The 23,394-nt window shown below is 45.1% G+C and overlaps 1 protein-coding gene across 7 annotated transcripts in view; it reads left to right on the top strand.

Moving 5' to 3' along the window:
• The window catches only part of Fam13c (family with sequence similarity 13 member C), a 97,424-nt gene that overhangs the window by 68,912 nt on the left and 5,118 nt on the right, over window positions 1-23,394 (top strand). For 4 of the 7 annotated variants that reach the window (XM_075980008.1, XM_075980011.1, XM_075980005.1 and 1 more), the window contains 6 exons: window positions 6,329-6,539; window positions 8,025-8,163; window positions 13,368-13,449; window positions 15,120-15,322; window positions 20,987-21,082; window positions 23,116-23,312. In XM_075980008.1, coding sequence (XP_075836123.1) covers window positions 6,329-6,539; window positions 8,025-8,163; window positions 13,368-13,449; window positions 15,120-15,322; window positions 20,987-21,082; window positions 23,116-23,312 — 928 coding nt within the window. The remainder of the gene's footprint in view (window positions 1-6,328; window positions 6,540-8,024; window positions 8,164-13,367; window positions 13,450-15,119; window positions 15,323-20,986; window positions 21,083-23,115; window positions 23,313-23,394) is intronic. The other 3 variants (XM_075980009.1, XM_075980010.1, XM_075980006.1) reach the window with 1 other exon arrangement.

Below are 23,394 nucleotides of genomic sequence, written 5' to 3'. Positions count from 1 at the left end.
TCAGCTTTGTTCTGAAATAATAGCCCCGAATAACCTCTTCATGAACTTGTTTGGTGACCTTGGACAGCCTTTTTAATCTTCCATGCCTCAGTTTCCTTTTCTTTAAAATAGCAGAAGAGGCACTATTGAGTTTTGTTGTAAAGTTACATAGAGTAATACATGTGAAACACTCCATATATCAATCATGGTGAATATTCAAGAAATGTTAGCTATTATTTTTAACTTTTAAGCTAAATTAATTTGGTGTGTGTGTGTGTGTGTGTGTGTGTGTGCATACATGTCTTTATGAACTTGTGGAGGTCAGAGGGGAACTTTTCAGGAATAAGTTCTCTTTCAATGTAGTTCCTGGGGGACTGGATTCAGGCTTTTAGACTTAGCAACACATGCCTTTGCCCACAAAGCTTTCTCTATAGCCTAGCTATCATTATTTAACAGGTGGGCATTCTCGCCCAATTCAGAATTTATTTTCATGAGTTCCACCTCATGATGATTGCCTTTGTTTTTAAATACCGACTGTCTCATCAGTTCTAAGATTTCCAGGGTGTGGGAGCAACGTTCCCAGTTCCTTTTGCAGGTCTCCTCGAGAGTCTTGAATGATTGACATCTTACTAGTTTCCTGAAGCAGAGACTGTCTATAACGGCAATCATCTATGGAGCAGATGGCTGGATAATCACCACTATTAAAGTCGAAACTACATTTGCTGCAATAAAATCTAGCCTGCGCTCTGCCCATGACGTCACCTGGCTCTATGAGTTCTGCTAATTTTTCCCCCTGTGATTTTATAATGATCTTCTTAGCGTTCAAAGAAGGCAGTGTTACCTTGACCTTTTGCTCATCAAAGGAAGCGTTTCAGAATGTATAGTCGGCCATGTCCCTGTCTTAGGTCGTTTCTACCGCCACCCTTTAGAAGGGAAAAGAACGTGAGTCCTATAACCCAAATTGGCAGATAGTTCTTTAACCTTCTAGCCCAACCCAGAATTCCTTTCATCTGCTCTGCTGCTCCTGGCCACCTTGGCATGGAGATACCTTCCTCTGTCCTCATTGGTCACTTAACCAAGTAAGTCCGCCTGCTTCTGCAGCAGCCGTTAGATTGGGGTGACTCTAGGTTTACCCCGTTCTCTCTCCTGCCTCCCTGCCGCCCCGTTAGCTCCTTTAGAAGCTCCAGTACTGCATGCTTACAGTGAAAGACAACAAAATCCACCAGATATTTTGGGTTGGTGTCCTAGTTTGCTTTCGGGTGCTGTGATAAAATGCTGACTAGAAACCACCCTGGGGAGAGAAAGGTTGATTTCACCTTAGGCTTTTACAGCCGGTCATGGGGGAAGTCAGAGCAGAAGCCCAGAATTGAAGCAGGGGGTGTGGAAGAGCATTGCTCTCCAGATGCTGCTGTCTGGCTTGATTTTCCAACATCATGTTGAGCTACTTCTCTTATACAACTCAGCCATGTTTGCCTGGGGATGGTGGGCTGGGTCCTCCTCCATCAGTTATCAAGGAAAATGCCTCACAGATGTATCCGTAGGCCATTTTCACCTGGACCAATAAATACATCAGTTAAAGTTCTCCCTTCCCAAATGACTTTAGGTTAGTATCAAGTTGACAGATGAAGGTATCTGTGACCGTTGGGTTTGTTTCCATAGCCCTCCTTCTGTGGGTGACAGTACTGCCCCTTCCCCATGTTGTCTGTTCTGAGACCGCCAGGGCCAGAACTCTTAGGCTTGGAAATCACCAAGATCGTGGACACACTTTAGGCTCCTTTCACTCCCCAAACCAGCCGAGGCTGGTGTTTGGCCCTTGGACTGTATCTGAATGTTACCTGTGAGCCCACCACAGTGGCAAACCCAAGAGTGAAATCAACTAGTCTGCAAGCCCCCAGCTTATGGACTGTTCTGCCAGATCTGAGCGAGCCCTCTCAGGCTTTTGCGGAGATTTATTTAGCGTTCGAGTTGATTTTAAAAATCCACATTAGGAAGATATATTTTTGAATCCGGCTGACTCACTGTAACGTAACAGCTGCTTCTGCCTGAGGTTGCAGCCAGAGCAGAAGTAGTCTCCTGGTCTCCATCTCCTGGAGGTAATTATTTCTCTGCTCTGTCTTCCCTGCTGGGCAGTGAGTGGGCTGCCAGAGACACTTCAGCTCACAGCGACAGAAATGTGTCATCCTCTGCTTGAGGAATGGGTCGGAGCCCGCCCCTCCTGCACCGCCCCCCAGATGGGTCAGCCTAGCTCTACACCTTCCCTACTGAACTGAAAACTAGTCTCACACGACTGCCTGCGTGCAAAACTCCCAGAACAAGTGTTAGGACATAGTGAGTCACTCCACAAACACTCAGTGTTCTTCTTTGAAATTAACCGCTGATGAGGTCCAAGATGTTGAGGCATAAATTGATTGACAGCTCTCACAGTGTACCCCATAGATGTTCCTAGGAGGGTTTCAGAATAATATTTACCTTCCTTATTTTATAATAACTATTAAAATAACAGTTCTCAGGGAGATCACATATCAGAGTTATATGCCTTATCCTAATGTCTCACTAAGGATGCATGGACAAACTTTGGGTTTGTTCTGGAGATTGTTAGCACTGAGCCCAGGGCTTATGCTAGTCCAGTGCCTGGCCCTCAAGCGCATTCCTAGCCCAGCACTGGGAAGTTTAAGATGAATTTATTTTACTGTTGATTAGTTTATTAGGTATGGGTAGCCATTCAGATGAACAACTTCTTTGACATAATTCTCCCGATTAAATTGAAGATTTAAAAACTAAGTTGTAATCGTATCCACACACACATGCCATATAAAACATAGGTTGCATGGATATGCTAGAAGTTTATTAGGAAGTGACTTAATGTCATCCTCTCTTAGCCTTGTGAGGAAGGCATCATTAGCCTCCTCATTCAGTAGGTGAAGAAACCAAATTTTAAAATTTCCTTTTTGGGTCGAAGAGTCAGAGTGCTTGCCGCCAAGCCTGGCCACATGAGCTTGACCCCCAGGACTCACATTATGGAAAGAGAAAACCAGCTTTGGAAAATTATACTCTGACTCTTGCATGCCACACACGTGGGGGCCACACACACACTCACACAATATGTTAAAAACTTCTTTGTAGTCTGTTTCTGTTAACCAGTGAAAGACCTAGGAGTCACACTAACAATGTCTGCTCTGTTGTACCTAATGTCACCCCTCTAGAAGAGGCGGGACCAGCGGGGATGGAGACCATCAATGAGGTGAACTTAAGTCTTTGGCAGTAACCAACTTTATTCAGGGCCTCAGACAGTTTATACTCTGAGGGTTAAGAAAGGCCACATAAGTAAAGTTTTCATGACTTCAAGTTGTGTACAATCAGCAAGATAAGCCCCACGTGGCAAAAGCATGTTTTCCCATAGAGGCACATGAAGGATGGTTTAAACATTCAGTTGAATAACAGCAACAATCAATAATGAGGAATCTGAAGTGAACTCCCTTCTGTCCACCAGTGGGAGGAGCATGGAAACACATTTCAAGAACAATGCCATGTTTCGAAGGAACTGGGGTTTGCAAGACTCTTGTCTGTCTGTGGCTCGTTCTCATAAGCACTTAGGATTCCCACAGGACTTCATTGCTGGGTTGTTCGGACAGGCTAAGTTGTCTTCCCCTTCATCTTCTAGGAACCCCGTGCCTCATGTTTTACGTTAACTTGGGGTTTCTTTTTCTAAAGTTTAAGGTACATTTGTATTAGAGATTTTGGAAATTTCAAAGAAGAATTTCTGGTTGTATGAGCGCTTAGCATGAGGTCCATCCTTTGACCATTTGTCAGTGGGGTTCCAGCATTGCTGGCTGGTAGAGCAGATCTCGTCTGTATGTCTTTCCACAGCTCCGCATGACTGATACAAGGAAACAGAAGGAAGCCACAAAACTGGCAGAATCACCCCCCTCCCCCCCAGTATAGACTTACCAGACTCTTGGCTCCTGGCACCTTCCTCTCCACCATGACATTCCCTGGCAAGCTCCCTCTTCCTTTGGAAGAAACAAACATTCTGTCCTCAGGATCCTTGAAAAGCCACCAAGTTCAAGGTGGCCACACACTTCTCCCTGTGGGGTTGGAAGAGGCTGCCAGCTCTGTTCCCAGATGGCAGCTCTGCCATGGTCTGTTTTGAGCAGAGAGCTCAGTGAATCTATCTACACAAGTATACACGCAGATAAACTTGCCAACTGATTTAATTAAACTTGTTCTCAATTATAGTGGCATTTCAGTTATATTTTAATAAATAAAACTTGCCTGAAGATCTGAGAATAAAACAGCCCCAATTGTCACCCTTACGGACCAGGTATTGGTAGTACACACCTTTACTCTTAGTAGCCACACTAGTTTGCTGTAGAAACCTGGTTTTTAATCACAGTGGTGCACGCCTTTAATCCCAGCCCTAACAGCTCTGGACACACAGTCTCATTCTGAGATTCCTAGAGGCAGGATCACCATTTCAGACTTAGGCTGAGGTAAAATCCAGTGACGGACTGCTTTGCTTTTCAGATCTTCGGGTTGAACCCCAATCTCTCTCTTTGAGTTTTACTAATTGTGCTTCACTCAATTCAAATGGTAATGTTGGACAAGAACTAAGACTCTACCAAATCACCAGTATTATTATCTTTCTAGATTGTGGTCTTTATATATGTGTGTGTGTACAATACAAATACCACATATATAATTATACACACATATACATATATACATACATGACATCACACACAACCACACACTCATACACACACACACATATAAATGGGTTTTATAGTCTGTGGTCTAGCTAATCCAACAATGGCTGTCTGCCAATGGAATGTCCAAGAATCCATTCGTTCTTCAGTGCATATGGCTGGATGTCTCAGCTGGTCTTTACTATATTCCAGAATCCTGAAGAAGTAGGCTCTAAAGCTAGTGAAGGAATGGATTTGCAAGCGAAAATGAGAACAATTAGTCAAAGGGAGGACGCTTCCTTCTGCCATATCCTTTATATAGGCTGCCAGCAGAAGGTATGACCCAAAGTAGTGTGTCTCCCCCTCTTAATAGGTCTGGATTAAGGTATGTATTCCCACCTCAAATGATTAAATTTAAAAAAAAAAAAACCTGCTCTGGGTATGGTGGCCCACACCTCTAATCCCAGCACTTAGGAGGCAGAGGGAGGTGGCCCTCTGAGCTTGAGGCTGGCCTCAAGTGTTTTAGTGACCCATCTACCTCTCATCTCCCTATTAGAACAGGGGAAACTGACATCTGGACTGGAACTGGGGGAACTAAAGAGCTACCTTAGGGAAGGGGGAGAAGTCCACACGGAGAATCAGGGCCTAGAGCTGGCCCGCTGTGGGGGGGCAGTGCAGCAGCTTTTGTTTGTAGTTTTGGTTTATGAAATAGAGTGTTACATAAATATTTTGAAAGCAGAACAAAGTCATTCCTAACTCTGCATTTTGGAGTTACTTTGTAACCTCTGTTTTTTTCTCTTAGCCTGCCTGCCTTCTTTCTTTCTTCCCTCCTTCCCTTCCTCCCACCTTTCCCCCTCCCTTTTTCCCTCCCTCCCTCCCTCCTTCCCGCCCTCCCTCCTTCCCATTCTTGTCCTCCTCCTCTTCTTCTCCTTGTTTTTAGATTTTATTTTAATGTGCATATCTGTGTGTGTGCAGATAATGCCGTCCACATATGTGTGAGATTAGAGAATAGCTTGTTGGCGTTGGTTTTCTTCTTCAATCATGTGGGTCCCAGTGATTGAACACAGCTCATTCAGGCTTGGTGTTTATCCACTCATCCATCTCCCTGGCCCAGGGGCATTGCTACTGTGTTCTGAACTCTGTGGTTTCTGTTGGGCAAATTCTGTGCATCGTGCATGTTGGCTAAATCCTCATTTTAGAGACTGACTCCTCATTCCTCTTTCTCTCTTTCCTTCCTCTCTTCCTACTTCCTCCCCTCCACTCCTGTCCTGACACATAATTCTGTTATCCCTCCTTTTCCTCACAATATATCTTTGGCCAAATTCTATCTTATTCACTCAGCTCCTTTCAGTGTCCCCTCCGACTCATACGAATGATAGGAAATGAGATCTTTGCGCGGTGCTTGCTTGAATAACCCATTCGGTGCTCGCTTGAATAACCCATTCTGAAATAGTCTTCCAACATCCTTGTTGGTGGCCTTGTACTATTTTCTGTCCACCTCTTGTGAAAAAAAAAACCCAGTGTTTTAAAAGATTTTTATAGCTCCAGAATGGAGCCATGGCAGATACACGCTGTTATCACTGGTGTTATGATCTTTATTTAGGAACGTGACAGCCTAAGGCTCTCTGTCACTTTTGTCTCCATCTCTCGTCTTGTTTCCCCAGACCCCATGGCAACTCATAAAGATGCGCAGAGTGACGCCGATGGTCCACCAGAAGACCTCCAGTCGACAGGCACCAGCAGGCTACTGTATCATATCACCGACGGTGATAACCCGCTGCTGTCACCGCGGTGCTCCATCTTTAGCCAGAGTCAGAGGTTCAACCTGGACCCTGAGTCAGCCCCGTCTCCACCCAGCAGCCAGCAGTTTATGATGTAAGAAAGCTCACTTTGACTGTCTTCATTGCATGTAGTTTTCCAAAGACATTCATAAGACTCAGTGAGACTCGGCCCCAAAATAGGGCATATGTGCCCATGGAATACAGCCGTGAGACCCTGTGATAACGCAGGGTTCTCCCTCTTCAGTTGGGAATACCATCTCTGTACTGACATAGGTTTCAGGAAGAAAAGGCTATGAGATACCTGTGGATGTTTTGGGTAGATTGAGAAGTGTGTGTCTATACAAACATCTAGAGTGTTTTCTTTCTTTCTTTCTATCTTTCTTTTGTTTTTGTTTGTTTTTTGAGACAGGATTTCTCTAGTTTTGGTGCCTGTCCTGGAACTAGGTCTTGTAGACCAGGCTGGCCTTGAACTCATAGAGATCTGCCTGCCTCTGCCTCCCGGGTGCTGGGATTAAAGACATGCACCACCACCGCCCAGCTCTAGAGTGTCATTCTTAAGTAGCCCAGTGTGTTTTCCACATCCAGCAGTGGATGGAGTGTAGATTAGAAAGTTCCCCCTTCAGCTCCTTGTTAGGTTCTAGAAAAGTATCCTCCCCAGATTGAATGGGCAACTAGATATAGCAGTATGTCATATGATATAGATATACGTCAGATCTGCCCCCACCTTACACCGGTCTTTTATCAGTTATAGTAAGATGTGGTTCCTGGACCCAGCTCACTTTGGTCATTCATCAGTTTCTTCCTGTATGTCAGATGTGACCCCCACATTGATCATTTTAACAGCATCTCCCTGTGCACCAGAAGTGGGGTCCACACACACTTGGCAATGGTCCTTTGCATTTGAGATTGGAGTAAGTTCTAGGAACTATTTTTAGCTTGCATAAATACTTTTGATGTGTAATTAAAAGGGAGACTCCCTTGGCTAAAGTTTACTCTCTTTCAAGGTCCCTAATTTTTCCTCCAAAATGTCTACTATTCGTAAGTTTATCCCATCTGGGCCCCCGTAGGATGGATCATGTATGATGGCCCTGAGGGACTGAATGAGCCATTATAGTTGCATGGGAATTGTGTGTCATGTGAGACCCTGAAAATATTTCCTGGAGTGAGGGTTGTTCCTTTTGACACATTTGAAAAGGTTTCTTCTTAAGTCAGGATAGTTAGTTAACCACACATTTAAATCTTGTTTGAAAATGCCATTAGGTGTGACTTGTACAAGTTGTTGAAGAGGAGCCTCAGCTGGGCTGTCTGAGTCCCAAGTTAACCTTAACTATGCTTTGAGAAATGTATTTCATCTGCTGATATTTTGACATTTGTGTATATGAAAAGTCCCCAAGGATACTGGCCTACAATGAAGTGCTGTGGTCAGAGGTCACAAGGGATGAGTGGGAGCTCCTGGTAGACTAGTCACAGAAGGAGCTGCTCTCAGGAATTCTCTCATCTCCTGGCTTCAAAGGTTAGGCAGCAATGTTCACCGAAGCCCCCTGCTGGAAATATTCTTTGTCTGTCTGTAACCACGCAGGCCACGAAGCTCTTCTCGGTGCAGTGGTGGGGATGGCAAGGAGCCCCAGACCATTACACAGCTCACGAAGCAGATCCAGAGCCTCAAGAGGAAGATTCGGAAGTTTGAGGAAAAATTTGAGCAAGAGAAGAAGTATCGGGTAAGTACCGCAGGGTTTAACGAAAGCGTAGATCATGTCAGACAAGTGTGTGTGTGTTTTCTTGGGTCTTCATCCCTTGGTTTTGGCTTCTACTCATTTCTGGGGGACAGCTCTGTACCCACTGGCCACCCGTCCTCCTACCCCATCATTAGCTAAGCTTAATGGCTAGTCTGTCTCTTTCTCACATGTAGGAATCTGACCTCTGCTCCGTACATCCATCTCACTACAACTCTTACTTTTAAACCTTTTGATTATTCATTTCCCCAGTCTTTCTGAGCATCCTTATCGACACTAGGTTTTTCTGGATCAAAAATTTCGAAAGCTTCTGAGTGTTGAACTTTACCTGTGTGTTGATAAGGACTTAAGGACCCAACATGCAGAAACTCCTTAATTTCAGAACATAATGATGTCAGGCACAGTTTTTTTGTGCATCTTTTTTTTCCTTTTTTTTTTCCATGAAAGAATGCCCTACCCTGATGGATGAGTGATCACTTCTCAAGTGACACCTGCTCAGGTCAGTCATGAGAACAAGCAGACTCCTCTTTTCCCAGCAGGCCCCGGTCCTTCTGCTGGGTTGGCAGAGTTGCCAGCACAGCTTTGTCTTTTCTCACACATGAAACCACCGAGCTGCAGATCAGGGTCAACTTGACAAGTGCTGCTTATATTTATTTTCTCTCTTGGTGACCATGGAGTGGAGAAAATTCAGATCCACAGAGACTTGCACACAGCTAGTGGGTCTCTGGCAGGCAGCCCAGAGCCGCTGGTTATTAGAGTAAAATAGAGTAGGGAAAAATCTCTCAGACATCTTGAAATGTTTAAAGGCCCAATAAGCTCTCAGTACAGACACAGTTGGAAGGTTCCTGTGAGTTTGTGATAAGTTCTGGGGGACAGTGGTGATTGGGTGATATTCTTCCTTTCCCTTCCTGTCCTGCGTGGCTGTGGCTTCTCAGAGAGTAGAGTTTTAAGAAGTGGAGAAATGCAATCGGATTGACTTTCAAGACTGTCTACGGATGTTACAGATGCTTCTCTTCATTCGGCAGTCATGGCTTCTCTCTGTCCATGCAAAGGATGTCTCTGTTTTCTCAGCCTTTATCCTGTAGATGAGTAAGCCCAGGTGCAGACTTCTAACTAGTTGTGAGTTATCCCTTGAGGTTTGGAGCAGGAAGTCCATGATTAGCAGGCTTGCGTGGTGTCGTCAGATTCTTAGTGCCCATCTTTAATAGCCCCAATATTCTGGGAGGAGCTCGTTCTGTCTGTGATCTGCAGGAGTTTGACAGACCTGTCATTGCTACCGCCGTGGACACTCAGAAACAAACGGGGCTTCTGTTTCTGAGCCTGTTCACACGTGTGAGCTGGAAGCTTGGATTTTAGCCCCCGCACAAATCCTCAGCAGCCTTTTGTCTCTGGACATGCTACTTCCTGTTCTGCATCTGCGACAGTGACTGAAATTTGCAGACCCTGCAGGGGGAACCTGTGTGACACTGTTTGCCATAGAGAGAGCGAAAGGTCCTTGGTGTCACCAGTCTCTCGGTGTGTGTGAACCATACCAAGCAGGCTACATGACAGGCCCTGTCTTGGAAGGAAGGGTAAGGGCTTGTGCACATTTAATCTGTACGGGATCCCCCACCTGAGCTGTGCACCTGGCTTAATTTTCTCAACTGTTACAGTCATCAGCAGTTGCCTGTTTTGTTAGAGAATTTCTTCTGATATCCTTCACTCTCTCTGGAGAAGCTTTAAAACCAAGAGAGGAGGCAGTCATACACACACACACACACACACACACCACACTTACCCTGGCACACTCACATATCACACACACACACACACACACACACACACACACACACACACACACACACACCAGCACAGCACATGCCTGCATACACATCACATGCAAACTCATCCCCTCATATACTCACACCACACACTTACCCTGGCACACACACACACAATCACACCACATACTTCACACTCACACCACATACACAGGCATGTACAGATATGCACACATGTGCACACCCACCATCATATGCATATGCTTATGTGTGCTCCAACACATTTGTGAGCGGAGGGTTCTCAACCTGTGGGCAGCAACCTTCAGGCAGGTTGTCAAATGATCCTTTCACAGGGGTCGCCTAAGACCATCAGAAAACACAGCTATTTACATTATGGTTCATAATAGTAGCAAAATGACAGTTATGAAGTAGCAATGAAAATAATTTTATGACTGGGGGTCACCACAACATGAGGAACCGTATTAAAGGGTCACAGCATTAGGAAGGGTGAGAACCACTGATTTAGAAGCTAGAGCGTCAGTTGAGGTAGCTCTCATTGCTGTATCAGTGTTGACCTCTTAAGTTGGCATCTTAACGTATCCTAGGAAATGAGGAAACAGGGTATTCCCTCGCTCCTCTTGTTTGCCAGGGTCCAGGCTGTGGTTAGAGGTGTGGCAAGCCAATTGCCCTGTGGAAGGCCTGCTTTCCTTCCCATCAATTGGACTGTGGTATTAACATCCTCCTATGGGGCTGGAGAGATGGCTCAGTGGTTAAGAGCACTGGCTGCTCTTCCAGAGGTCCTGAGTTCAATTCCCAGCAACCACATGGTGGCTCACAACCATCTGTAATGAGATCTGTCGCTCTCTTCTGACATGTGGGCATACATGGAGGCAGAATGTTGTATATATAATAAATAAATGGATAAATAAATATTTTTTTTTAAAAAAAAAACATCCTCCTATGGCGACGTCTGAATCTCAGCTCCTGCTGGGCTTCTTGGTTTCTGTGATGTCCACAGATACACAAGTCTTTCCATCTCTGCCAAATGAGGACCTGGCTAGAAAGGGCTAGTTCATCCAAATGTCCACTTTCAGTAGAATGTGTTAAAACTGGACAAAGCAAGTTGAACTTTGTCTTATCCAATGACTGGAGAAACAGCCCAGAGAGGTGAACTGAACTCTAAGAGTCACATAGCGAAGATTCTAGTTAGGACAACCAAGGTCTTTTCATTGCCAGTCAGGAGTCCTTCTCAAGAATCTTGTGAATTATTTTTGACTTAGTACAAATCTACTACAATAGTTTCGGCAATAATGTATCTGGCTACTTCCTGTTAATCATCCCTAAGTGTCTGACCTTTGGGGTCCACTAGACATTTCCATCCAGTCGCAAAGAGGCCTGACAAGCTACTGTGAGTGTGTGGGAACGTCTGTGATTTGAGAGCCATCTTCTACACAAGCTGAAGCTGACCTTAAGGAAGCTCCCTTAAGGGCAGAAAACTAAGAAGAAAATTCAGTTTTGCAACTGATTTCAGGCTTTCAAGTACTTTGCTCTAAAATTCAGTCTCCAATTCCTCCTTCATCCTGAGAGTGTTGAAAACCTTACTGTTCTGTTGGTCACTGACTTAAGACCCTGGTGTGTTTTGTGTACTTTCTATATTCCTTTGGCTGTGAATGGGGTAGCCCCAGTGAAGCATCACTTACCTGCATAGATATGTTCTTAGAATAGAGAGTCCTCTAAGGGTTCCAAGAGACCAAATGTAAAACTTAGGCTGTCAATATAGCAAGACAACTAAGCCCAACGTACTAGACTACATTATCAGGGTTCTAACACAGTGCTTCCTTCTGGAGACCCTAGGTGGGGCTACGCTAAACGCTAAACCCTATTTATTTGTCTATTTTCCACAGGGAGGGCTTGGGGTGCCTGTGTCGCTATCCATGGTTCTGACAGTTCAGGGCTCCATCATGGAAGCTGTAGTACCCCGTCCGTCCTCTTCAGAGGAAAAGCATCCTTGTGATTTTCCTTCAGTCTTCCTTTTCACCTTGATTTTCAGATGTGGGTTTCTGTGTCACCCCATCAGTGACTGAATTATTCCGCGCTCTCACAGTGAACACAGCATTCATGCATACTAATGCTGTCACGCGAGCACTGTTTGCGCCTTTGACATTGAGCGTAATTTCCGTCATCCTGTGCCTGTCACCAAAGACTTGCTCATCTCACTTGAGTGAAGCGGGTCTTCAAGGACTGGCTGCTGACAGGGCAGGCACTTTGCCTGTCACCACCGTGCGGGGGGCACCCAAGCATCAGAGCCAGGTTCCTTGTGTAGTCTCAGGTGTGTGGGGAGAGGGTAAACCATCTTCAGCCCGCTTTTAAGTTGTCATGGTAACTTTGACTGAAAGATGCTCACTCTGATCTGTGGCATAGAGGGTAAGGGTGTTGAGCCACCTTTAGCTACTGATTTCTCTTTTTGAGGGAAGTCCACCTTTGTGCTCTGACAAGAAATTCAGGAGTTGAATGATCTGATTGGCAGAGTCAGTGAAGACACATTCAGAACTCCTCTGAAGGCCTGGTAGAAATATTACTGCCACCACTGTCTGCTGCTAGTGAGGCCAAGCTAGTGACAGTGACTTGTGGTCTGAGCTAGCAGCTTCTGTGTTGCCCAGTGTGCACCCGCAGGTGTTCACAGTTCTTTGTAGCTATTGATCCCCATGCAGGAAGTCTGTGAGGGAGATGCTGCAATCCTCACATATTTAATATGTGAGACCATAGAGCACAGAGGAGCTGAAGAATCTGCCCAGGGTCACCTGCATGATTAAGTTTCACTTTAATGCTGGTTGAGTGGGTTCTTGAAGTCTAAACAGCGCTTAGAAGTAGGAAAGTCTGTTCCCTGGTAAGACTGGCTTTCAGGACAATTATCAAGCTTCAGAGACCATGGGGTCTGCTTTCTTGAGCTTCGAGGACATGACTAGTGTGTTTTCAGCCTTCTGATTGGTTAGTGTTTTCCAAGAGGGTCCAGTCCTGAGCCACATGCCAAGTAGAAAGCATTCATTTCTGTACTGCCACTGTTCGTCTCCACTGGCAGAGAGTATGGCCTGGAAGTGACGTATGGGCTGTGATGGCCTTAGGAGGTGATAGGGGATTGACAGTGGGTGTACTGGCATGGTTAGGATGTGTGAAAATGCTGGGTGCCTTGGCGTGCTTCAGAATAATGCCCATGGAGGAGTGACAGTGGCACCGTGCCCCGGTGCCCCTCCCACCGCAGTGTGTCTCTGAATTATCTGTGTGGCGCAGCTGCTTAACACTTTGGCTTCCTTTTTCTCCCTCTTCTGTTTCTCCTTTCTCTCCTTTCCCCCCTCATTTCCCCTCTCCCTCCATCGCCCCTCCTTCACTCCCCCTGCATTGCCACTCCTTTTTGGATTTCCCCTCCTGCAGCCCTCACACGGAGACAAAACTTCAAATCCTGAGGTCCTGAAGTGGATGAATGACTTGGCTAAAGGACGGAAGCAGCTCAAAGGTGAGTGTCTCTTCTCTCAGACAGCCACTGGTCATCACAGCATAATGTCCAGGGCCATTGCGAGCCACTTCCACCTGGGCCTTCCTGAGCTTTGGTTTCCTGCTTCATCTGGGGTTCTAGCTGAGATGACGGCCCCTGGATCCAAACAGCATTCGGGCCCTCTTAATAAACCTCCTACAAGAGAGACCTGGGGCCTCCAGCCAACCTGTGGGGCTCTAACCTCCCTGGTTACTAGATTGTGGGAAGCACAAGTTGCCTAAGAAGTCATCCAATCACAGTTGCACTGCCTAGGTGACCCTGCCAAGCCCGGAAGGCAAGTCCTGTGACTTGGAGGTATTGAGCCAGGCAGACGACTCACTGCCTCCCTGGCTCTGCATCTATTCCTCTTCTTCCTTTGTCCCTTTTGGGATGATGATGTATTATGAATGCTGAGGACAGTCACTGTCCACTCATACAAGGTATTTTCTTTCTCCTTTTGTTCTGTCAGTACTTAGATATATGGGCATTGGTCCAAATTTCTGGACGTTTCATGATTAAGAACTGGAAAAGAATAGTAAATTATGGTATTTAACTGTAATGATGTAGTGTGTTTATAAAAACACACAGCGTTTAAACTCTAAGCTAGAACTTGGCATGGAAGCTCATGCCTGTTATTTCAGTATCTGGTAAGTTGAGGCAGGGGCTACATAGTAACTTGCAGGCAAGCATAGACTACAGTTAGACACTGGGTCAAACAACAACATAAATAAAACCCAAAGCCAGAGAACAAAACTATTTTAAATAAAGAAAATGAGCTATATTATATAATTAAAAATCAATATAAATGGTCTTATTTGACTTCCCCTTCCCATGTAATGTTCTGAAATGCAATTCCGTGGTAGGTCCAAGATTATTTTTATATTTTTATTTTGAATTGTCTAGGGTTGCATAAAGCCATGTTGTTAAAGAGATGGGCTCTGGATTTTGGAAGCTAACGTTAGGAGCTGGAAAGATGTCCTGGGTTTTAAGAGTGCTTACTCCTCTTCCAGGAGACCCCAGTTTAATTCTTAGTACCCACACACTGCTTGTGATGCCACCCAGTTTTAGCTCGTGGGACTTCTGAGGTCATCTTCTGGCCTCTGTGGACCTTTGCACTCACATAGCAGAACACACACACACACACACACACAATTAAATCTTTGGGTAAAAAATGTTAGACAAGAATGTGAAGTGTGTCAAGTTGGGGCTGGAATTCCCAATGCCCCTCATCTCTTCTGCTTTCTCAGGTCTTTGTATGTCATGCATGATGTAAGCACCTGCATTTCCAGAAGTCTTACTACATACACAGCTTTTACCATGCGTACCCCAAACTACTACGCATAGAATTTCAGGTGCTACAGTGGGCAAGAGTGGAAATCAGGGGGCCGTGCCTTCCTCCTGACATGTGCTGCAACCCAAACCCGAGTTCTTGTCTCAAGGTCCTTCTCCCCAGGGGAGCCCAGCCTCTAGGGCTCTGTCTGCATGGCCCATTGAGTGCTTATGATATACTAGTTATGGTTAAGGCTGACTTCGCCGGCTGGAAGTCATCATTAGCATTGCTCCTACCTTGGGCAGAAATTCCTGAGAAGCTCTGTTTTAAATTGGACTAGTGAGTCCTTTCTGCTGGTGGTAACTCAAGGCATTTCTCATAGAACTAAAGCTGAAGCTGTCGGAAGAACAAGGGAGTACCCCCAAAAGCCCCCGGAGAAACCCACCCTGTGACCAGCCTCCAGTGCCCAGAGAGAATGGCAAGTTGGAAGCTGTGGGTCCTGAGCCAAGCTCCTCTGGAGAGGAGACTTCAGATGCTGCGGTGATGGAGAAGAGAGACCAGACTCCTCCCCAGGATGATGTGAAGGTACCTTACCACATCGGCACAGGGGTGGTGGTGGCAAGGGCGTGGTGTTGGCCATCTGTCAGAGTAGGACTTGCCTGCCATTGTCACACCTTTAGAAGATTGTTGAGCTCCTAGGGTTAATGGCTGGCTGTGACCTACGATGTAGCGGTGTGATTCTAGGACGTACTACTTCCGGAGGAGGTGTGTGCTGGTGGAAGGTGGTAAAGACAGGAGGAGGCATTCTGGGCTCCACCAAGGATGTAAATAAACCCAAGTCTAGGGTTTGATTATATTACTGGTAAAGAAAAGCGCCAGTGTAGGCCCTTATATGTTGGAGTGTGATAAAGAAAAGCGAGGCATAAAGTCAGGGTTTCATGTCCTAAGAAGAGAACTGTGGTTTCTACGGAGTGATAGATCTTGGAACTAAAGATTTCAGCTTTACGCATCTTAGTTTTGAAATCGGAGACAGCTGGATAGAGTTGTCAGTTAGGTATTAGGCTACATAAGCCTGGGGCTTAGCTGGAAAGATTACATTTTATAAAGAAAAGCAGAACTTACCCTGGTAATCCCTCCTCTTGTTGCTTATCTGTGCTTCCATTTCACTTAGGCCAAGGGAGCTTTCTTGAGTCCCTTCCCTATCAAAGCTGAGGCTCACGTGGTTGAGCTTTACTTCCTGTGTAAGAGCGGCAGTCACCTTGTCACCTCTAAATTAGATTATTTCCTTCCTCAATCCATCACATTTCTTGCACAGAAGGACTATCAATTGTTCATAGCATCATGGTGTCTATCCATAATAGGTACTGCATGTACATCTACTGAGTGAATGTCCCAACCAACAAATGGATGACTGCTGTAGTAGGAGCGGCGGGGCTGTGTCCCCGGCACGCGGCCGCCCGCACGGCTAGCTTTACCTGAAATAATTACACGGAAACTGTATTCTTTTAAACACTGCTTGACCCATTAGTTTCAGTTTCTTATTGGCTAGCTCTTACATATCGATCTAGCCCATTTCTATTAATCTGTGTAGCTCCACGAGCTGGCTTACCAGGAAAGATCTTAACCTGCGTCTGTCTGGAGTGGGAGAATCATGGCGACTCCTGATTCAGCTTCTTTCTCCCAGCATTCTGTTCTGTTTACTCCACCCACCTATGTTTTAACCTATGAGGGCCAAGCAGTTTCTTTATTGCTTAACCAGTGAAATCAACAGATAGAAAGAGGACCCTCCTCCATCAGATGACATTTGACTCTGGAAGGAAGTCTTGTTGAGAAGTATGATCACTTTCCCTATTCTGCCCTACATGACCTGGTCTTAATAAGGTGGGACTATTAACCAGCTCTCAGAAGGCCTATATGTCCCTTGTTAGTGTTTCACTCTGGGACTTGTGTTCTGCAAGCACACATAGCATCCTTTCACCCTTACATGTGAAAAAGAACCAGTGTGTTCTGAGTCATAAAGGGGAGTCAGTGGTTGTGTCATTGGCTGGTATGTTGTGCTTCCCATACGTCCACCCTGCCCCCCAACATCCTAGACTTTGATGATAGCCAGTGGATAACTTCTGTGAACATGTACACACTGAGGTTTCCCAGCCATTAGTATTTCCAAGAGTCTTGGTTGTATTTTATAGTTATCTTGTCCATATCTATATAAACATCTTGGTCCGTGTCAGCATCCTCCCAATGGTTGATTCATCAACATCCTCTGACTATACTTACCTCCGAATAGTCTACTCGGCTATTAATTCATCAGTGGATTGATCCACTGATGAGGCCATTCCCCTCATGATCCAGTCAGTCACCTCTCAACAGAGCCACTGGCTGGGAACCAAGACACAACACAGGAGCCTTTTTGGAGGGACATTTTATATCCAAACCATAGTAGTAAATGATTGACGGACAGTCACACATTTCCAAAAAGATCTAAATGATTGTTCCATGAGTTCAGGTGAATCAAGACAGAGAAGTTATGTCTCAACCTTCCTCCTGCTTCAACCCTTTAATATAGTTCTCATGCTGTGGCAGCCCACCCAACCACCACGTTATTTTCATTGCTACTCCAGCACTAATTTTGCTACTAATTTTGTTATGAATCAGAGTGTCAATATTTTTGGAGATGGAGGTTTACCACATGGGTCATGACCTACCTGAGTGTTTAGAAGTCATCCTTGCATAAAATGGCAAAATTCTTTTACTTTAAGCAAAATATCTATTGAGTGGCTTAGTGAGTGTCAGAAGCCACTACAAACAGACCTAAGAGCTCTACAATAGAGCCGGGGCCTTTTAGATGGGGGCTGTCTGTAGTGGGATGTAGTGGGCTTTGATACCATATTCCGGTACTGCTCCAGAGAAGTGTAACCAGAGGGAGGCATACGGTTGTATAGGGTCATTACTAACAATGAGTTCAGAGACCACGGCTGAACTTAAGGACGTCTATCCAGTTCCTTGCTTCCTCAACAACCTGTGGCATGTCAGCTATCATTTGATTTTAGTTACATACTAAAGGAACCACATTGAGTAAAATATGGCTTGCTGATAGTTACTGTTGTCCACATAAAATAGCTAGAGAGAGCTGTCAAGGGTGATGAGCATTGCTGTCCAGGTCAGTATGCACAGATAAACCCCAAAGGTTTATCCCTCCCTCCCTCCTCAGTTAAATGGAAGAGGAAGCTAAGGAAGCAATAACTCGAACAAACATAATTTGGTCGGATGTGTTGGCAGCTAGCTCTCTCTGCCATGCTAAAAATTCCTTACTTCCTATGCGGCTCCCATCCTTAGGAGTGGCATTGCATCCTGACAAGTTGGCATTTCAAACTGTCACAAAGTGGCCAGCCCAGATGTTTTCTCTCTGACCCTGGTCAGGAGGTTATTTAGGAAAACTCGAGCAGATTTATCCATCTGCTTGTTTCTTTCCCCACGGAACAGCTGCCGTGGCCTCTTTCTCAGGAAAGCACAGCAACTTGAAATGCAATCATCCCCCTGCCCCTTCATCCCCACAAATGAGCTTTCTCTCAAGGAGATAAGTGAAACACTGACATTTCCCTCTCTGGGTAGGGAGGGACAGGAAACGATGATGTTTTTAGTTGTAGGAATCAAGGGCCTTCAACATTTCCCCATGTGTGTCTGAGGCCCACATGTGGGCTGGCATCACATGCTCGTTTCTCTTTGGGGACTAATCAGTAATGATCCAGGAGTAACAGCACTAGCATTAAGCGGACTTGAGTTGATTGTACGCGCACTGCAGTTTTCATCTAGTATCTGGGGCAGATCATTTTCTAAAGCAGCGTTCTCATTCTTGATGATTTTTGTTTTTCAAGGTTTCTTTGCATTTGTGTATTTAAAACATTTTATTTTTAATTAAAGTAGTCACACCATCATCTCCCCCAACATCAGTTTTTCCCACGATGTCCCTGCCTCTCTCCTGTTCCCTCTGAAACTCACAATCTCTTTTTCTTGCGCCGTGAATGCGCGCACACACACATATACACACACACACACACACACATATACACACAAATACAATATGCCAAGTCCATTTAGTGTTGCTTATATGCATGTTTTTAGGGCCAACCACTTAGCCAATTTGGGGGCCCGTCCCGGGAGCAGACTAATTCTCCCTCAATATTTGTTAATCGCCTGTAGCTCTATCTTGGGGTGGAGCCATATGAGATTTCCCTCATCCATGCTGGCCTATCAACAAGTGTCATCACAGCCCAGGGCTTGTTTAGGCAGCCATATTGTTGAGACTTCCTGGGCGCAGCTTCCACCTTTTATCTAGAAGATAGAATTTGGCCGCAGATGTCCTGATTGTTTTTCCCTTCTGGGATTCTCTTAGAGTCTGGGGAATATAGTAGGTAGAAAAAACACAATCAAATTTCAAAAGAGACTAATATTTAAGTACATTGTTTTGCCAGTGCTTCTATAGAATATACGTCCCAGTGAGGTACTGAAGGGAAATACTATTTTAATGCTTTCTGAACTTATATTTATATTTTTCCTCTTAAAATGTAGTGAAATCCCATGGATTACATATTAGCAGGATGTGTGTGTCTGTCTGTGCACGTGTATGTCTGAAGATGTTAAGAAAATGTTGAAAGAGTGAATTTGGCTAGAAAATTAAAGGCCCTTAAGGTTATGAACCAAAACTAAAAGGCCCTTGCAGCAAATTATCTTTCTCTTGGAAATACCAATGAGTCTGGGGTTTGTATATAAATTCATATAGCATGATAATATATAGATAGGCAGTGGTGGCACAGGCCTTTAATCCCAGCACTCAGGAGTCAGGGGAAGGCGGATCTCTGTGAGGTTGAGGCCAGCCTGGTCTACAGAGTGAGTTCCAGGACAGCCAAAGTTGTTACACAGAGAAACCCTGTCTTGAAAAGCAAAGGAAAGAGAGAGAGAGAGAGAGAGAGAGAGAGAGAGAGAGAGAGAGAGAGAGAGAGAACTAATAAGTAGATAGGGTTGTGGCAGATAATGGTGAGAAGCTAAATATGTAGTGGTATCTTGGGCCTCAGTAAGTTTTCATTTGGCAGGTGAGAATAACAAAGAAAAGTTAAGGTCCAGATAGCAGAGTAGAAAGGTTCGTAGAAAAGGAAGATCAGCATGGATCAATGTGGCTTGTAGCTGCCATGGGTATGGAACATCAAAAGTGTCACCAGGGAGCTATTTTGTCTCAAGTCTCAGGAAGGTCTGGAAGGCAGAGCTATTTAGCCTGTTGTCGTGTGTACTTCCATAAAAGACCCATGGGTGACCGTGGTGAATTTTCCCCTCCCGTCCCCTGCCCTGATGAGTATCAACCATTGGCTAAAACCAGAGCGACAGCTGTACGTAATGGGCATATAGCAGATTAATGCATGGGACAGTATATGTATATATGGAGCGGGGCTTGGGGGACAAGGAAGAAGATGGGTTTGGCCGCTTTGGATAGATATGTGGATAAGCAGCAGAGAGAGACATTGAATTTTTATGTGAACTGTGACCTGCTCCCGTGGTGTGTAGGGCTGGGTTCTTCAGCAGAGGGGCCACAGAAGGCATTAGTACACTAAGAGGTTTGGCATTGTTGTGGTTGGAACTTCAGTGAGCCAATTAAAAATACCTGTCTGTCTTTGGAGCAGCATGGAAGGAACTCTAAAACTCCAACCCCTTTGTTGTGTGGGTAGGAAACTCAGGATTCAAAGTGTTTTATCTCAAGTCACTAAAGTTTTTGTGAGAACTAACTAGTAAGACAGTATCCATTCTTCGTATGTAATAATGGAGGCCTGGACATAGCGGGTTATTTGTGAATGTAACCACAAACATAGCATAGATGTTTGGAAGAAAAAGTGATAGGTCTTGGTTTTCACCTTCAACCCACTGCTCATGTTTTGCAGACTTGTTCACAAAGCCTTATGGCCCAATTTTCTATACTCACCCCATTCTTTATGGGATTTTTTTTCTAGCCCCACCTCCCCTAAAATATGACTTCCTTTTTACTCATTGCTGTTTAAGTATTGGGATCCTCTGGGGTTTCAAAACATGACTTTTGGGGGGCAGGAGAGAGCTGCTGGAATATTTTCTTAGGGAATAGACTATAGCTCGGTGGTAGAGTGCTTATCTAGCTTGTACAGGTTCTGGGATGGATCCCCAACACGTGGTGGGTGCAGGGAAAATATTGACCGATAAAAGAATACAGATTAATTTTATGTTTTTCAGGTAACTAAGCAAGACAAGAACCTCATAAAGCCTCTGTATGACCGATGCAGGATTATCAAGCAAATCTTGTCAACACCGTCCCTGATCCCAACGATTGTAAGTGAAGATGGCTGCACGATTTGGGAACCTTGATTGGCACCTTGCACCTACGCTGTTTAGCCCTGGGTCACAGCAGCACAAATGTTACCAAGTGGCCTCCCTCGCTGTGTATACTATGACCCCACAAGCTTCTGTCCTCTTCCCTAACCCAGTACTGTGCTTAACAGTGATCTAACAGGAACTGCTATGAACTAGAGCATACCAAACTTGCATGCGTGGCGCCACTCTGAACATAATTTCATTTTTTTTGCTTTCCTTTTGAGCGAGCAGAAAAACACAATGAGTTTCAGGGTGGCACTATTAATTTTTTAACATAGCTAGACAAGACAGAATGTCTCCGTTCTGTGTGTGGCGGCTAATAAAACTGGCAGTGTACTCTTTGAACTACGAAGACGTTCTTTTGGTTCCATCTGATCACACTATACTAGATATAAGCAAATTTATCTCAATAAATAGAAGTACTGAAACTGAGGCTATTTTTAAAAAATAAATTTATAGGCAGACAGAGGCACCACACATCCACTCCATCGGTTTCAAAACAGCCACTCAAGATATCAGTATAAAAAGCAGCAAATATGAATTTAAGTAAATGGATATGAATTTGAATCTACTTAAGTATGTTTATAATTCTGTATTTTAAAGGATGTTAGGAGAATGATAAATTCTGTCTAAAATGTTCCCTTTGAGGAGGAAGAATAGTTTAAAGGGGAATATAACTCTTTTTTTTTATTATTGAGAAAAGGAAAAAAAAGTTTCCGCCTCCTCCCAGCCTCCCATTTCCCTCCCCCTCCTCCCACCCTTTTTCCCCTCCCCCCATTCCTCTCTCCCTCCCTCTCCACTCCAAAGAGCAGTCAGGGTTCCCTGCCCTGTGGAAGTCCAAGGTCCTCCCCACTCCGTCCATGTCTAGGAAGGTGAACATCCAAACTGGCTAGGCTCCCACAAAGCCAGAACATGAAGTAGGATCAAAACCCCGTGCCATTGTCCTTGGCTTCTCATCAGCCCTCATTGTTCGCCATGTTCAGAGTCCGGTTTTATCCCATGGTTTTTCAGTCACAGTCTAGCTGGCCTTGGTGAGCTCCCAATAGATCAGCCCCACTGTCTCAGTGGGTGGGTGCACCCCTCGTGGTCCTGACTTCCTTGCTCATGTCCTCCCTCCTTCTGCTCCTCATTGGGACCTTGGGAGCTCAGTCCAGTGCTCCAGTGTGGGTCTCTGTCTCTATCTCCATCCATCACCAGATGAGGGTTCTATGGTGATATGCAAGATATTTGTCAGTATTGCTATAGGATAGGGTCATTTCAGGTTCCCTATCCTCAGCTGCCCAAGGAACTCACTGGGGACATCGCCTTGGGCTCCTGGGAGCCACTCTAGGTATAGGGGAGCACAGAAGCACAATTCTTAGTTAAGGGAGCCACCTTAGGGTTGGCAAGAAACTTGAACCTAGAGTGGGAATATGACTCTTACATTTCAAGAAAACCTTTTTTTTTTTTTTTTTTTTTTTTTTTTTTTTTTTTTTTGCTGTCAAATTACCAGAAAGGTTAAGGAGCAACTTACAGCTTCTTTGGCCGTCTAAGGGGCCTCTCTAAACTTGAGCATCCTTACCATCCTCTGTATTGACTGTGGCCTGCTCTGGGTCCGAGGGAACAATTTTGGGATAAGGTGTCTGTTGTGCATCTTGCTTTAGCCTGTATTTCTGCTGTGAAGCTGGAGTGCAGGAGGTCTGGGGGAAGGGAGGACCCACTTGACTACACAGTGCTACCTGGGCCGTATCCCGAATGCCTGTCTGTCTTCCTTGGACCAGCAAATATAGACAAACTTGGGAAGCACTGTAGCTCAGCATGGATATATCTTTGCTCCACAGGTTGTTAACGAAAATGAGCAAGGGCTCTTGGTCATTTCTATTCCAGTTCTTAGAAGCCTTATGGGCTGCTGGCTTGTAGGCTTGTTTACTGGCTTGTAGGGTCTTGCAGTCCTCTTAAATGCTCAAGAGACGTGTAACACTCTGTGACTATTTGTCTCTGCTTGTGACAAGCAGGAGGAAGAGGACTCCGATGAGGACTGTCCACAGAGAAGCCAACAACCTTCTTTACCAGATCCAGTGTCCTGCCTTCCTGTTGGTGATCACCTCACCTACTCTGAGGCAGAGCCTATGAGGACCCTCCTACCAGATGAAAAGAAAGAAGGGAAGCAACCAGCTCTCTCCATGTCCAACTTACACGAGGCCACTATGTGAGTGAGCAGCCTGGATGTGGCCTCTCAAAACCCCTGGCGTGGGTACCTTGCCTGCACATTAACAATTCACCATCTGTTC

The sequence above is a fragment of the Microtus pennsylvanicus genome, chromosome 7 (genome assembly GCF_037038515.1).
Source record: "Microtus pennsylvanicus isolate mMicPen1 chromosome 7, mMicPen1.hap1, whole genome shotgun sequence".
Lineage (NCBI taxonomy): Eukaryota > Metazoa > Chordata > Mammalia > Rodentia > Cricetidae > Microtus > Microtus pennsylvanicus.
Note: the sequence above shows the minus strand (reverse complement) of the source record. Positions and strands in the feature narration are given on the sequence as shown.